The 13,576-nt window shown below is 35.4% G+C and overlaps 2 protein-coding genes across 2 annotated transcripts in view; one reads left to right on the top strand and one right to left on the bottom strand.

Moving 5' to 3' along the window:
- Nucleotides 1–3,292, bottom strand: part of LOC113501515 (solute carrier organic anion transporter family member 4A1-like) — a 45,159-nt gene extending 41,867 nt beyond the window's left edge. Inside the window, exon 1 of the mRNA XM_026882694.1 lies at nt 2,662–3,292. The gene's annotated coding sequence lies outside the window, so the exon portion shown is untranslated. The remainder of the gene's footprint in view (nt 1–2,661) is intronic.
- A 3,661-nt stretch (nt 3,293–6,953) lies between these two features.
- On the top strand, nt 6,954–13,255 carry LOC113501512 (dynein assembly factor with WDR repeat domains 1). The gene is made up of 9 exons (XM_026882688.1): nt 6,954–7,193; nt 7,827–8,036; nt 8,490–8,612; nt 8,865–9,049; nt 9,351–9,483; nt 9,877–10,036; nt 10,538–10,675; nt 10,950–11,042; nt 11,343–13,255. The coding sequence occupies exons 1-9, from the start codon at nt 7,081–7,083 to the stop codon at nt 11,445–11,447; spliced, it is 1,260 nt and encodes a 419-aa protein (XP_026738489.1). The 5' UTR covers nt 6,954–7,080; the 3' UTR covers nt 11,448–13,255.
- Nucleotides 13,256–13,576: the final 321 nt, after the last annotated feature.

The following is a 13,576-nucleotide window of genomic DNA, read 5'->3' as shown; positions in this document are numbered from 1 at the left end:
AGAAAAACTACTTCAAATAAGTTTTAGGATGCAAACATCTTTCTAACACTTCTTTTAGTATTGTTCAACTCATACGCGTAGTCAATGTATGTAAATATTTTAAGAATGATGTCCAAGTCCAAGATATCTAAGTGTCCAACAATATCTTATTAACATATTAGAAACAACTGTTTTCTGTATTTCTTTTGTTGTCTGATTAAACATTGTTGTCTATTTGCATTTCTTGCATACTAAAGATAATTTTACAAATGATTCCTAACATAATAAATTCTTTTTCGAAGTTTTATGAAGGTAGGTACCTGGTGTCACATTTCGCCAATGCTTTTTAGAAAGTGATTTTTTAAATGTAATATGCACATGAAATCGTTTGGTGCGAGCCGGGATTCAAACCTTTTATTTGCTATATTAGCAGGCGCTACGCGTGTTCAACAAAATAAATTGTTTTTTTTTTACCGTAATGGGTATTTTTTACGAAAAAAATTAACATAAGTACAAAGTTTCTAAACTTATGTTATTAGTTTAGAGAGTAAAGAGCACGTTTTTATAACTTTTATATTTCCATACGTACTGTTGTCCACATTAAATATCTACGGCAAGGCCTCTAGTGGGAATTCCAAAAATCTTCATTTACATCGATGATAACCAAGCACTGACAAACGTGATGTTACTTATTATATTTAGATACGCATCATAAAACGATGTATGTACAACAATTGTTTAAACAACTCTATGTAGGTAGGTGCAATAAGTTTTGTACAATAGGCTGTCTTTTCAAAGGTCGCGTTAGTCGATATGAATACGAAAGAAATGTTTACTGTTTTTTTTTTAATCTATACTAATATTATACAGTTGAAGAGTTTGTTTGTTTAGTTGAACACGCTAACCTCAGGAACTGCTGGCCCCATTTGAAAAATTGTTCCAGTGTCAGATAGTTGATTTCTCGAGGAAGGCTATGGGATATATGTATAGTTTGGGAGAAATGTTAAAAAAACAGTGAGAGATTATCATTTAAGGTAATTAAATTGTTCTAAAACAACACCTATTTTCGAAAGCTGTTTTATTAACATGGTGTCAATCCTTATCAAAATAAATACTTACGATAATCGTTACAACTATTCCATTTAAAACAAAGTTGCGTTTCACATCATTTAATTTCAGTGAATATCTTAGCAGTTATCACCGTATTAAGATAACTCGTTACGGGTTCAGCAAGTCCTGAGATTATACAACGAAACAAACTCACAAACTTCACATATTTTTAATATTGAGTTAAAAACAAAATAGCAACGAAAATGAGGTTAACAATATTGTTAAACGTAAATACAATTTACATAATTTGAGCATTTACGTTCTAATATTACATCAAATTCTTGAAATAACATTGCCAAATTCTGAACAGATTTAGCTTACATACAAGTTTCTTACAAAATACCATTTGAAACGTGACTTTACATATTATCACTAGACGGTCCATAAATTCTTTTTATAATGTAAATATTATATTTATTTATATTTTAATCGCATTAAAACCATTGAAAGGTAGTTACGCCTGTTAGTGTTCGTCAATTTATTTATTTAACTCTATTGTATTCTACAGAATGCCTAGCAATTAGGACTGATTTTAAATCTAAGTGATTTATCATTTATCCCTCGTTATTTAGTCTTTTTATATGAATGCATGTATGTCTGATTGTAAACAAATAATATAATAGTTATAGCCCCTCCTCTCCTCATAACAGAATGCTAAATTCTCCTTTATCCTGAGTCGAATTTATCCATCGCCCGTCTCCGGGAGCTTTCTACATTTATCATTATCTTATCTTTTAAATGCTCAAAATCATTAATAAAGACTGTTTCACAATAATTTAGGATTAGATCGCACCATTCTTATACGTGACCACCTTTGAACCGTAGACAGCATTGCTTTGTGACAGTCCAACCTTTAAACTGTTAAACAGTAGTACTTACAATAGCTATACAAAATCAGTTATCTGAAGCTAACAAGCCATTATCATATAGTGATTAGAGTGATTAGAAAGACACATCGTCAAGGTCTCAAATAATAGCTGAGATGAGTACATTACGCTGCTGTATCTCAAGTACTGACAAGATAATATGCTTAAAGATTCTGTTGAAAAATATCGCGAAATGCTAAATACAGATAAACCAACAAAATAAAGATAGAGAGCATCTTATTTAAATATCGTGTCTTGGCAATAAATAATTCTTTAAAATACAAATATGTAAAATATTTCACCAAGGCCATTGTAAAAACATAAATTAGTAGCATGGACTTCAAAGCTACGACCAAACAGAATTCCTATCGGTCAATTACTTCGCTAAATACTACCATTATAACTTACTAAATGAGACTAAAATAAAGTTTTACTAAATATAGAAACGATTTGTTATAATAAAATCAAACTAAACTTTTCTTGATTAATTTACACGCTCAATAAGCGCCCTTTAAACAATTGAAGACACATTAACTTCAAATATACGTACCTAAATTCCGTATTCTAATTGATATAATCTGGTAATTTAAATACCCGAGTGCAATGTAATAAAAGTCGCTCGTAAACTAGACCAAGAAATAAAATCTATCTCACCAAACTGGCTGAATAAATTGCTAAACAAAAAAAGCTACAAAAACCAACTTACATTATCTTTCACCAGCCAGTTACAATCCCATTATTAAACTTACACAAACTTAAAAAGAGAACTTCACCAACACTACGAAAGCACTAGTTCCGTCAAAACGACCGGCAATTACAAAACGTAACACGATTGTGACGTAATAAAAAAAAAGAAAGTAAAAGTCATCGAGCGCGGGACTCGACGAGCGAATTTTGAACTTTGAAGCGTTCGTTACGTGCGCACGCTCACCTGGCGCACGGCAGACTGCGCGCGCATCAGACACCAATGTTACTAGCCTTCAGGTAACTTATTACCCCAGTATGGTATCTTATTCGTCTTTTTATTACGCAAATAGTTTATTTATGGTTCTATTCAACAATAATTATTAAATAGTTAATTATTAACTGCAGGTAATAAATGTAAGAAGGTACGTGTTGTTTTAACTTATGGTCTGATAAATAATCCGATGCCATTCATGGTAATTGGTGCAATAACAAATTAATTATTATTATATGTATTTTAATTTTATCGCATGTTCTTTATCAGTAAGTGTCTTTATGTTAATACAATCCTGTCCCATAGCTGCAAAAATATATTTTAGCTTAGCCTGATCATGCCCCATATCCTAGCCCCACTCCTATAAAATTCAATAATATTTCAACATCGACACATATCCAAATCAATAAAAAATACCCTTAAATGTGGTAAACAATGTAATTAACTATTGCAGCTTGCATTAGAAGCAGTGTTTCCCAAGCGAGGAGGAATAGTGGCGGTCAAGGACCGATCGACTTGTCGGACCGGACGCATAGGGTTGCCAACATAGGAAAACTGGGAGTCACGCATCAACGCCCAAAAATGGTGGCCGTTAATTAATTCTGTGCGACCGAGCTTGACTAGGAGTAATGCAACCATGTTAATACATAAACAGAGCAAGTTTTATAAATTATGATTACTTGGAAACATGTTGATTTTAAACTTTGGAACTAAAACTTTAACCATACCGTCACAATTAAGTATTGCTCCAAAATAAATTACATACTTATGAATATTTTTAAACCTCATCGTAACTTGCTAACATCCTACTTCTAAGATGAATAGTTGTTTACCTTGAGTGTAATCTGATATGGAATCAAGTCGACACTAATTGCTGTGCTTATGAGATATGTTTGTCTAAATACAGACTGTCTAAATACAATTGTGTTGTTAGTGTGACGACTCAGACTAAGCCAGAATATACAGAAATTGCAATTGCATTTCATCATAAGCAAGCAGCCTATAGGGTGTGAGGAAAAAAGCTGTCCATTCAACCATACTTTTAAACACTGATGACATCTTTTAATAGACTTTCTTTCGGCTTCCGTTCAGTTTAAAAAACCGGTAAGGGGAAGCTAATGCTAAAACTACTGTGAAGATCTATTAAAACGTAATTTTCTTTTAATCCAAAAGTTTGTATTCAAGTAGGCGTAGGTAAGAAGGCTCTATCAAAACATTAATATGACTCGGTTGAGTTTCCGAAATGTGATTCTTATGGAGAAGAACCGGCAAGAAACTCCTAATATGATATCCTTATTCCTAGAATCTATCCATGGCCGATAAAGATCCTCGTATTCTTTCGGCTAAAATAGTTGCCACCGGAAAAATCTTATTTTACTATACCAGTTTTTCTTGTATTGTTAATAAATTAATGCTAGGGGAACATCGATCGTCATAACACATCGTGTACAAACTGACAAACATCAAATGAAATCGAATGTGATTAGCATTGCAAATAACATCACGTACGAGAGTTCCAGAGCCTAAAATGTCACTCGAATATAAAACAATGTTAAATAATACGCCATTAACTGAACAGGTGCCTTTCTTTTGGTACTCATTAGTCAGCATGAGAAGATGACTATGACAACAGTACCTAGTTTTTTGTTAGTTCAAACTGCTTTTAGTATACCTGCTTCAAGTTTTAAAGTTATCCTTCCAGATTCAATATTTCAGTGAAGTTTGATAAACCTTAGGCGATTTTTGGAAGAAAGTTGAAGTAAAGTTGATGTGGAATAAGAATATTAGATTGACCTTCATGGAGGTTCAAATCACGAAACGTAGTTTAAGAAACACACAAGTAAACGATATATAGTTTACATCCCCAAAATTCCGATATCTAGAAAACTAACATCACTGCGCTAAATAATATAAAGGAAAATATATTTCCCATAACTCTAGTATGTAATATATCTATCCATGGTAAAGGTATAGTAAACATGTTCAGTCTATCGGTTCACGTCGCATGCGATCCGGTTCTGTTCCCGTCTAGAACAGGTTGCTTTGCTCCGAGCGCCGGAAATTGCTCAACAATGAGCGAGCTTCAGTAATGAGAGAAGGCTTCGTTTTATTTTAATATAATTTATATGATGGACGGGTTTCTTATGTCTGGTGAATGTCTCAGGTTTATAAGGTAAAGTTAGCAAGTGTGGAATTTTCAAGCACTTTTTATTCTGGATTCGGATATGTTATTACTTATTATCAAAGCTCTGAGGAAATTGGTTTTCTTCGAATTAGTCGAAAATAAAACGCAAAGAAACAAAACCTTCGTAACTTTATGAGATCGACTAAATTATCCTTGGTAGATAACCTTTATTCTTCAGGCACTTACTAAGATAAATCCTTAATTCAAATAAAACCGTAATGTCTTACGGTAAATGAGTGTCGTTCCGGGCAGGCATCGCACAAACACGGCGAATGTTCTCGAATGTTAGACAAATATGTCAGTCGACATAAAAGCAGTTCATCTCGCGGGCTTTTCATCTTTGTGTGCGCTGTATATGGGACACCTGGCTTTGTTCCCGCTGGCTAATATACCATGCGACGCAACTCCGCTAATGCTCAACATTTGTTGTCCCTACGCGGAGCTTGTGGTACAAAGCTGGTAGTGATAGCAATAATTAAATAGATGAGGACATTCATCAACTTGTTTCTTATTGATTTTAATTGTTTATATAGAATGAAAAGAATAACGAGTAGGTAGAAACAAGGAGTTTTGGAATAAGGCTTTGGGTAAAGTATAAAATTATAATGCATTTTTGAACTATGAATAGTCCTCTTTAATTATTTCTTCCGTAACAAATTGCTCACTTTTCTTCAAGTTTGAAGCAATAGGTTGTGTACACGTGTTAAAGTGTCAATATATTTCATACAGGAACCTAATATCAGTGTAATTAAATTCAAGTTAGTTTCGAAACAGCTGCCGTCCCGTATACATCGGGCGATACACTTTTCACAATAATTGGATATTGACCAAACGGATGGAAGTGAATTTCACAAGTTCGCAGCTGAAACTGTAATATAACGGGTTGTTGAGAAATGTGTACGTTGAGGAATATTCGTATAGTGTGGCAAAACTACAGCGTTCTCTCTGAAGAAGAAGAATTTTGGATTTGAACTATATGAGCTTTTGATTACGATCTAAATTGAGTTAAATTACATGTCAGCTTACATGAAGATGAGAGATCTAGAGAACTTGTTAGCTGTAGCAATAGTTCTAAGACAGAGACGTAGGTATGTACAGACGAATGAAGCAAGAGTTTCCAGAGCTTATATTATTTAGATTCTTAACAAAATACAGAAAAAAAAATATAAGGACATATGAACACTTTTCTAAGTACTGACATGAAGTGATCAAATTTCTCTCAGCTGATAACCTATAGTTATAAATCAAAACTTGTATTCCTTCTTTAGTCATGAGATCGAAGTATATCTCAATATATAATGCACTACGAACAGCTATTGGATTACAGCAACTGTATCGATTAATATCTATGATAAATTAGCGTAGACGGTATTTTTCCGCACACGATTCATAGTTACACTCGAGTTAATTGCTTGTAATTTGCTAATTAGTACAAAGGCACGTGTTTATGACTTACCAATATACTGCTCGATGAATGTAGAACTAGATTAATACTTGTAACTGTTTTTATGTGACATCTTTACAATGTTTTTAACTGTTTGGACTTTAGTTTATCATGCAATGCGCAGGGAAGCCTTAATTAAAGTATGTGTTGAGATGCTAAAAATCTAGATCTATTTTCGAAAGCTGATATAATTGACGATGTTATAAAAAATATTGTCTTAAACGTGTTTAAGAGAGTTCAAAACTGGATATTCAAACAGATTATGTTTGACTTTACAAAAATATAATCCGCGAATCACTGTATCGCTTGCTGTAGACCAAAAAAGTAATGAATTTCGATAACCTTTTGAAGTACCATAAATTCCATACTAAAACCTTAACCTATTGCCCTCATTTATAAAATCGAAACATAAACAACCCCGTTACCATGGAAACTGCAATATTGACAAAATTCTGACAGTTTTTGAAACAATTTTACTCAGAACAAAAAGATTTGTAAAAAAATGTTTTGGTGAGCGACAAGTTGGTTTGCTGGCACCATGAAGCTGCTGAGGTTCCACCTGAGGTACCATCCCCCCGGGATCATACTGGAGTACACTCAGAAGGGAGTTGTGAAGAATAAGGAAATAGATTTGTTGGATTTGAACTCCAAGTAAGTAGGCATCAGCATTCAGTACGAGAAGTAGATTTCGTTTATTTATCGTTTTTGCATTAATAGAGTTAATTAACTTCGCCTCATACACGATTTTTTGTAAAACATACTTTGTTTTTCAATAGACAAAGTTATCAAAGTTTTACACTGGTTCGAACAAAATAAACTGAATCCACCCTTCTCAGCATGTCTACGTGTGAGTCAATGAGTCTACGGGTAAAAAAATATTAGATTTATAGAGATACTATTCTAGGTCTACCTGGCTACGTTCAGTATAGGTTGCGAGATGTTTAAGAAATAGTAAAAATAATGTATAACTTTTTTTTTGGCTCCTTGTTCATAAGGAACCCATCATGTCTTGAAGACCACACCATGAATATCATATGTAGCCTTCATCATCATCATCATCATCATCAGCCTATCGCAGTCCACTGCTGGACATAGGCCTCTCCAAGTGCACGCCGGTAATGTAGCCTTAACATAGAAATATTCATTTTATCTGAATTAGTAGAAACTAAGAGAATTATTTGTGTTTCTTTTTACTCACGAGATAACTTCATATAAACAAGAATAACGCGGTCCTTTAAAAAGGGAACACTTTCTCATTATTACCTTCCTTCCTCATTCCTCCAGCTCTGACATCAAAGAGATAGCAAAACGTCTGACCCAAAAAGAGGTTCTGATCACGGAGGAGGTTCGTGAGCAGCTGGAGCAATGCCTGGACACCCTGAAGAAGAGGATCGAGCACGAGGGGCCCAGCGGGAAGCGGTTCTACATCTATAAGACCCTGATGACGCATGTACTGCCTCTGACCAACGTTGCCTTCGATAAGACTGGGAACAGGTAATAGTTGACTAAAGATCGTATTCATTTAAAATAAAGTAAAAATGGTAATTTCCATAGCAAGTCACGAAAAAACTGTAAATATTACTCATAGACCTGTAAGTAATTGCATTTCTAATAATAATACCTGCTTGTGCTTAGTACCTACTAGAAAGCCTCGCTCTTCATGTGATTAGCTTCTTGTGAAATTATTTAATCCCCTATTCTGCTAATAGAAGTTAAAAAACTGTACGATTTACATCGTCCATTATAAATATTTTCAAGAATACCTTACCAAGTCCTGTTTCTTGCTAAAAACCAAACCATCATAATTTTATCTTCCTTAATGTCATCCTTTCATATAAATCGAGCTTTCTAAACTGACCTAACATTTCTTATGAATCAAATACCAATGGAAAATAGAATGAACACAAAAAGTATGCTTAATTTTGGCCTGTCTCCATTTTTTAACAGATGTCTATCAGGCAGCTACGACCGCACGTGTAAGGTGTGGGATGTGGAGTCAGGCAAGGAGATGAAGACCCTCTCCGGGCACCAGAATGTCGTCTACTCTGTGGGATTCAACTTTCCAGCTTGGTGAATATTACATACATAAGTTCCAAGTTGACACATACTAAAATATTCACATTAGTACCTTTTCGTTTAATTATTTCGCTTTTTTCATTATACAATGAATAAGTATGGACTACTGCTTACGCTATAAAACTTCACTATAAGAACAATGAACGCGAAGCTAAATTTGATTTCTACCTCTTTTTGAGCAAAGATTTCGTGACCTAAATCTTCTTATCCATATTTCTACCCGCACTCACTTCAGACAATTTTTAGTACCCGCGTCCTGACCGGCTCGTTCGACAAGTCGGCAAGGATCTGGAACCCGGAGACAGGCGAGTGCCTGGCCACGCTGCTGGGACACCGCGGGGAGGTGGTGGCCGCGCAGTTCAATGCCAAGGGAGACCTGGTGGCAACCGGCTCCATGGACAACACCGCCAAGCTGTATGATGGACGCACTGGTAATAATGGAATATTTACTATAAAGCTATTATAATGGTGGTTGCTCAGAAGATAAGAAACAGGGTGGTTCATCTGTTAAGAAATAACACAAAGCATCATAATATAATTTAAGTACAAATTATTAATTTATGGATTCCTTTAAATCGTATCTGTAGTACCTACTTTAGATTTTTGTGAAAGAAAAATCGTCAGTTTTTTTATAAAGGTATTATATTTATTTTTATTGTAATGTAATCAAAGCCTAGGATTTTAATGTACAAACCAGACTCGACCAGTGCTATTATGATTTGTTTTGTTTAGGAAACGAGATCCACACGTATTCTGGCCACACTGCTGAGGTCATAGCGCTGCAGTTCGACCCTAACGAAGGTCAGAGGATGATCACTGGCTCCTTCGACGGCACCATATCCTTGTGGGACACTAGAACTGAAAAGTAAGTTTCATTAAACTACAACCTCTGGAATACTTTGTGTCGATAGTTTGTTACGCCCGTGTGATTCATTCTATTCTACACCTGTGTGAAATATACAAGCAATGTTGTCTACAGAAAACATTGCTTTGGTTTATACACTTATACCGCGCTAAAGAGAAAATACACCTACTGAAAATTTAGAAAATAGTGAAACTTTACATTTCTTCAGTTGTTTTTCTATTACAGTACCAACAAAACGGAAGTATTCTGCTTATTTGCAACAAAAGATTTTAGTAACGCTACAAATATTTTGTAATTTTCTTGACATCGACTAGAAAATCATCAATTTTTTTACCCCACACCGCTCTCATAATGACGATAGCTTTGAATCATCAATTAGATATTGTTATATAGCCGCGTATCAGTGCTGACGGGTCACGAGGGCGAGATCTCGAACGTTCAGTTCAACTGGGACAGCTCGCTGGTGGGCTCCTCGTCCCTGGACGGCAGCGCCAAGCTGTGGGACGCGAGGCAGAGCTCCTGCCTAGCCACCGTGTCCGGACACACTGATGAAGTAAGGATATTACGAAGATGCTAGATGAAATAAGTGGTGGCCTTGTAGGTTCCATCCCAACGCAGGCAGTACCAATGTCACTTTTTCAAAGTTATATGTACTTTTTTAATTATTCAAAGACAAAACTCACAAACATCGTGCAAGGAAACCTTTGGAAACGTTGTGAACCAGAAATGGTAAACCCGCAGAGAGCTAGCGTGGTGATCAATGCTCAACCCTTCCCTGTACGCGATGAGGCCTGAGCCCAACAGTTGAATGTATACAGGATGGTATTATTATTATATAAGTAGGTTTTGAAATTATAGAAGATGACATGTTGCGCCGACCCCAAATAAAATAATTGGGATAAGGGCAGGGGAATGATGATGAAGTAGGTTTTGAAAGTAATAAGTCCATCCTCCTATAACAGATTTTGCCAATTACTCCAATACCATAGAATGGATGATCGAAGTCTTTACCTCAAACATGAAAATAGTTAAAAGTCAGTCTTCGTGTTGTAAGGTCCTGGACATCTGTTTCGACTGGGCCGGTCACCGCATGGCGACGGCGTCCAGCGACTGCTCGGCCAGGATCTATGACGTCAAATCCGACTTCAAGGAGCTGGCCGTCATGAAGGGGCATCGTCATGAGGTGTCGAAGGTATGATGACCAGGATAGTTGTAATAATACAAGCTGCCTGGTCCAGTTTTATATATCAGTGGATATGGTTACATTTTTACTCAATACTCAATTCTTTATTGCATTCCACAATGTAGGCTTAGGTGGTAAACATTTTTTGATAGGAAACAATCGTGGACCCTGTCGGGCACAGCAGAAGACTTTCATACTCTACTTAACCTCAAACTCTGCAACAGCAGAGTAAAATTGCTATGAAAAACTTGTGTAATTTCTATTATATTTTTATGGTGGATAGGTGTGCTTCAGTCCAGCTGGAGGCTGCCTGCTCACAGCGTCAGCAGACAGGAGCGGCCGAGTGTGGAACACTAACACCGGGAACTGTATACAGGTAAAACCTAAGGATTCTTAGTCCATAGAGGCATATTTGACATTGTTCAAACGGTCTGGTAACATTCACAAGTCATTTTCTAATTCAATACTTAATTTCATGTGTGAAAATCTTGACAAAATTATAAGTTACAATGTTTGACCCTGTGGGACACGAAAAAAAATGAGAGGAGGATTGTAACCAAAGATATAATAAATACTGATTGCATCATAAATAATTATAATCTTAATCTTAGGAAAACATATCATAGTTCATAGTTCAGTATAGATGTCGCTCCATACCTACCTTGTTATCCTTCAGGTGCTATCTGGTCACCAAGGCGAGATCTTCTCGTGTGCGTACTCGTACGCCGGCGACGCCATCATCACCGCCTCCAAGGACAACACCTGCAGGATCTGGAGGTGATTGGACTGGTGGATGTAGACGATCCCCGCGAACACAGAACAACTAATATAACATGACTATAGCAAGATGGATGGATGACTGAACAAGGGATTTTAAAGAAAGTCGAAGGAAATTTGTTATTTGGGACTTGCAGTTTAAAGTTTTTTACTAACTCTCTAACGATTTAAAGTGCTTATGTGTTTAACGTGGAATTTCGATGGGCTAAACAGAATTTCATCATAAGAATCTACATAATGTACATTGTAAAGGACATGCCAGAATTTATGAACTGAGTATGCAGGCGCTAAAACCATACGTAATGGGTTATGACATTCTTGCATTTCTAAAATTTTAATGGTATATGCATTTTGAAACAAAATATGCTTACAGTTATGTGTATTATGCTTGAGGACTTCATATTTACGTAAGTTTCTCTTTCGAAGATATGACTATTACCTATTAGGTATATCATTGTTGATATTTAACGTAATGAATGTGTTTATATCGTTGAAGATTGCACTGCTTAATTAATGAAATTACCACCTATTAATTATTTACCAAGTTTCAAGTTAATAATTAACTTGAAACTTGGACTGACTTTCCTCTCTTCTAGAGTACTTCTTATTTAAACTAGACTTCAAAGTAGGGACATACGCTTGACTATTTCCAAATGTCATGAATGTGAGTGCCCGCAAAATAGTATAGAGAGATATAATAATGTGATGAGAACTTGGGATGGAAACAATCCCATCAAATTTTTGATCGTCGATCAATCTATTCAGCCTGTCGAAGTCAACTGTTAGACATAGGCATCCCCCAAGTTCTTTTATCGTAATCGGGTTCGAATCTTTAGTTCCTCATTATCCACCATCAACATGTGTCACCAACGAATCCTCTAAACTATCCCTTAATTTAACAAATCGTTGCAGTATGACGTATACAACTTAAATGACGTAATTTTCTGAGTCACCGGATGGGACATGATTGAGCCAAGGACACGTATTACTTGGGCACTTGTTGAGTGGACACAGGAAGATGTAGGAGGACACCCAGCACTCTGATCATTTAGCAGATTCTCGAACACTTGACGAAATAAGTGTGTCCGGATCATTTGGCATCTTTTCACAAGCTTCGCCCATTACCACTTTGGTTTTATTTTTTTCCATCCTTTGAAGAAAAACCTTGGTGCCTATTTCATAATACCAACTTTTGCCTAGTTTGAGAATAGATGGATTTCTATTGTTCTATTCTTTAAATTCTCTTTGTCAGTCGTATTGACTTTCCAAAACGAGATCATTGTTGACTGACCCGATTACAATACCCCGATAATCATATATATTTTGTGCAATTATTTGACATAGGTAGGTATTATACCTCTGGTCGTCAGTTGCTTCGAAGACCAAAATGCTTTCGCCTGAACTTGCATTTTCCCATTTAAAACAATATACATCACAGATTTTTTTAAAGAAAAGGAAACAATCCCAAAACGACATAAGTTTTTGTGACCATCACATCCTCATCGTATGCTTATTGTCTTATGAATAAATACATCTTCTATTATCATAGTTAGATTTTTTATAACATTTTTATAATAAAAATGCTTATTTATTTAAATAGAACCTAGTGATCTCATTATTGTACATCGATAACACAAAATCTTAAACATTATGGTTTTGGAACTATTCAATAAAAGTTTTTCTATATTACTTCTATGAGATAGATTAGTTATTGAAATGTTATCTACACGAATGTAGTAGAACCTAGATGTTAGCTCATGTTACCTTAAAATATAATTGTTAACTTATTTATTAAATACACTTTTACAACGATAACGTGTTTTACTTTAAATTATCTAGGAGCCTTTTTCTTTGCCACTAATAGATAATAGAAATAATAGGTGTACACTTTTAGGTTTCCCCTGGGCTAACTTCGGTTTCTCTAGTGTAGCTCTCTGTGAGCTTTTGTAGCAAGATCGTTGATGTCGTGGGAGCGAGAGGCTGCTAAGCATAATATAGTCAGCCCTTTTTATAGACTATTTATTCTTACCGAGGTAAAAAGCTTATAGGGTTTTTCCTTATTAGAAGCTATAGAAATTCTACTGCTTTGCACAGCATATCTGCACAGGTACGGTAAATCAATCTTTTTTATAT

Source organism: Trichoplusia ni, chromosome 15 (genome assembly GCF_003590095.1).
Source record: "Trichoplusia ni isolate ovarian cell line Hi5 chromosome 15, tn1, whole genome shotgun sequence".
Lineage (NCBI taxonomy): Eukaryota > Metazoa > Arthropoda > Insecta > Lepidoptera > Noctuidae > Trichoplusia > Trichoplusia ni.
The sequence above is the reverse complement of the archived record's forward strand: the minus strand, read 5'-3'. Positions and strand labels throughout refer to the sequence as shown.

Excerpts from the sequence above, each read along its gene's own strand:
- LOC113501512 (XM_026882688.1), top strand. The coding sequence starts at position 7,081 with ATGAAGCTGCTGAGGTTCCACCTGAGGTACCATCCCCCCGGGATCATA. Across the intron at positions 8,613-8,864 it reads GGATTCAACTTTCCAGCTTG|TACCCGCGTCCTGACCGGCT; the intron begins GTGAATATTACA and ends GACAATTTTTAG. Across the intron at positions 11,043-11,342 it reads ACACCGGGAACTGTATACAG|GTGCTATCTGGTCACCAAGG; the intron begins GTAAAACCTAAG and ends GTTATCCTTCAG.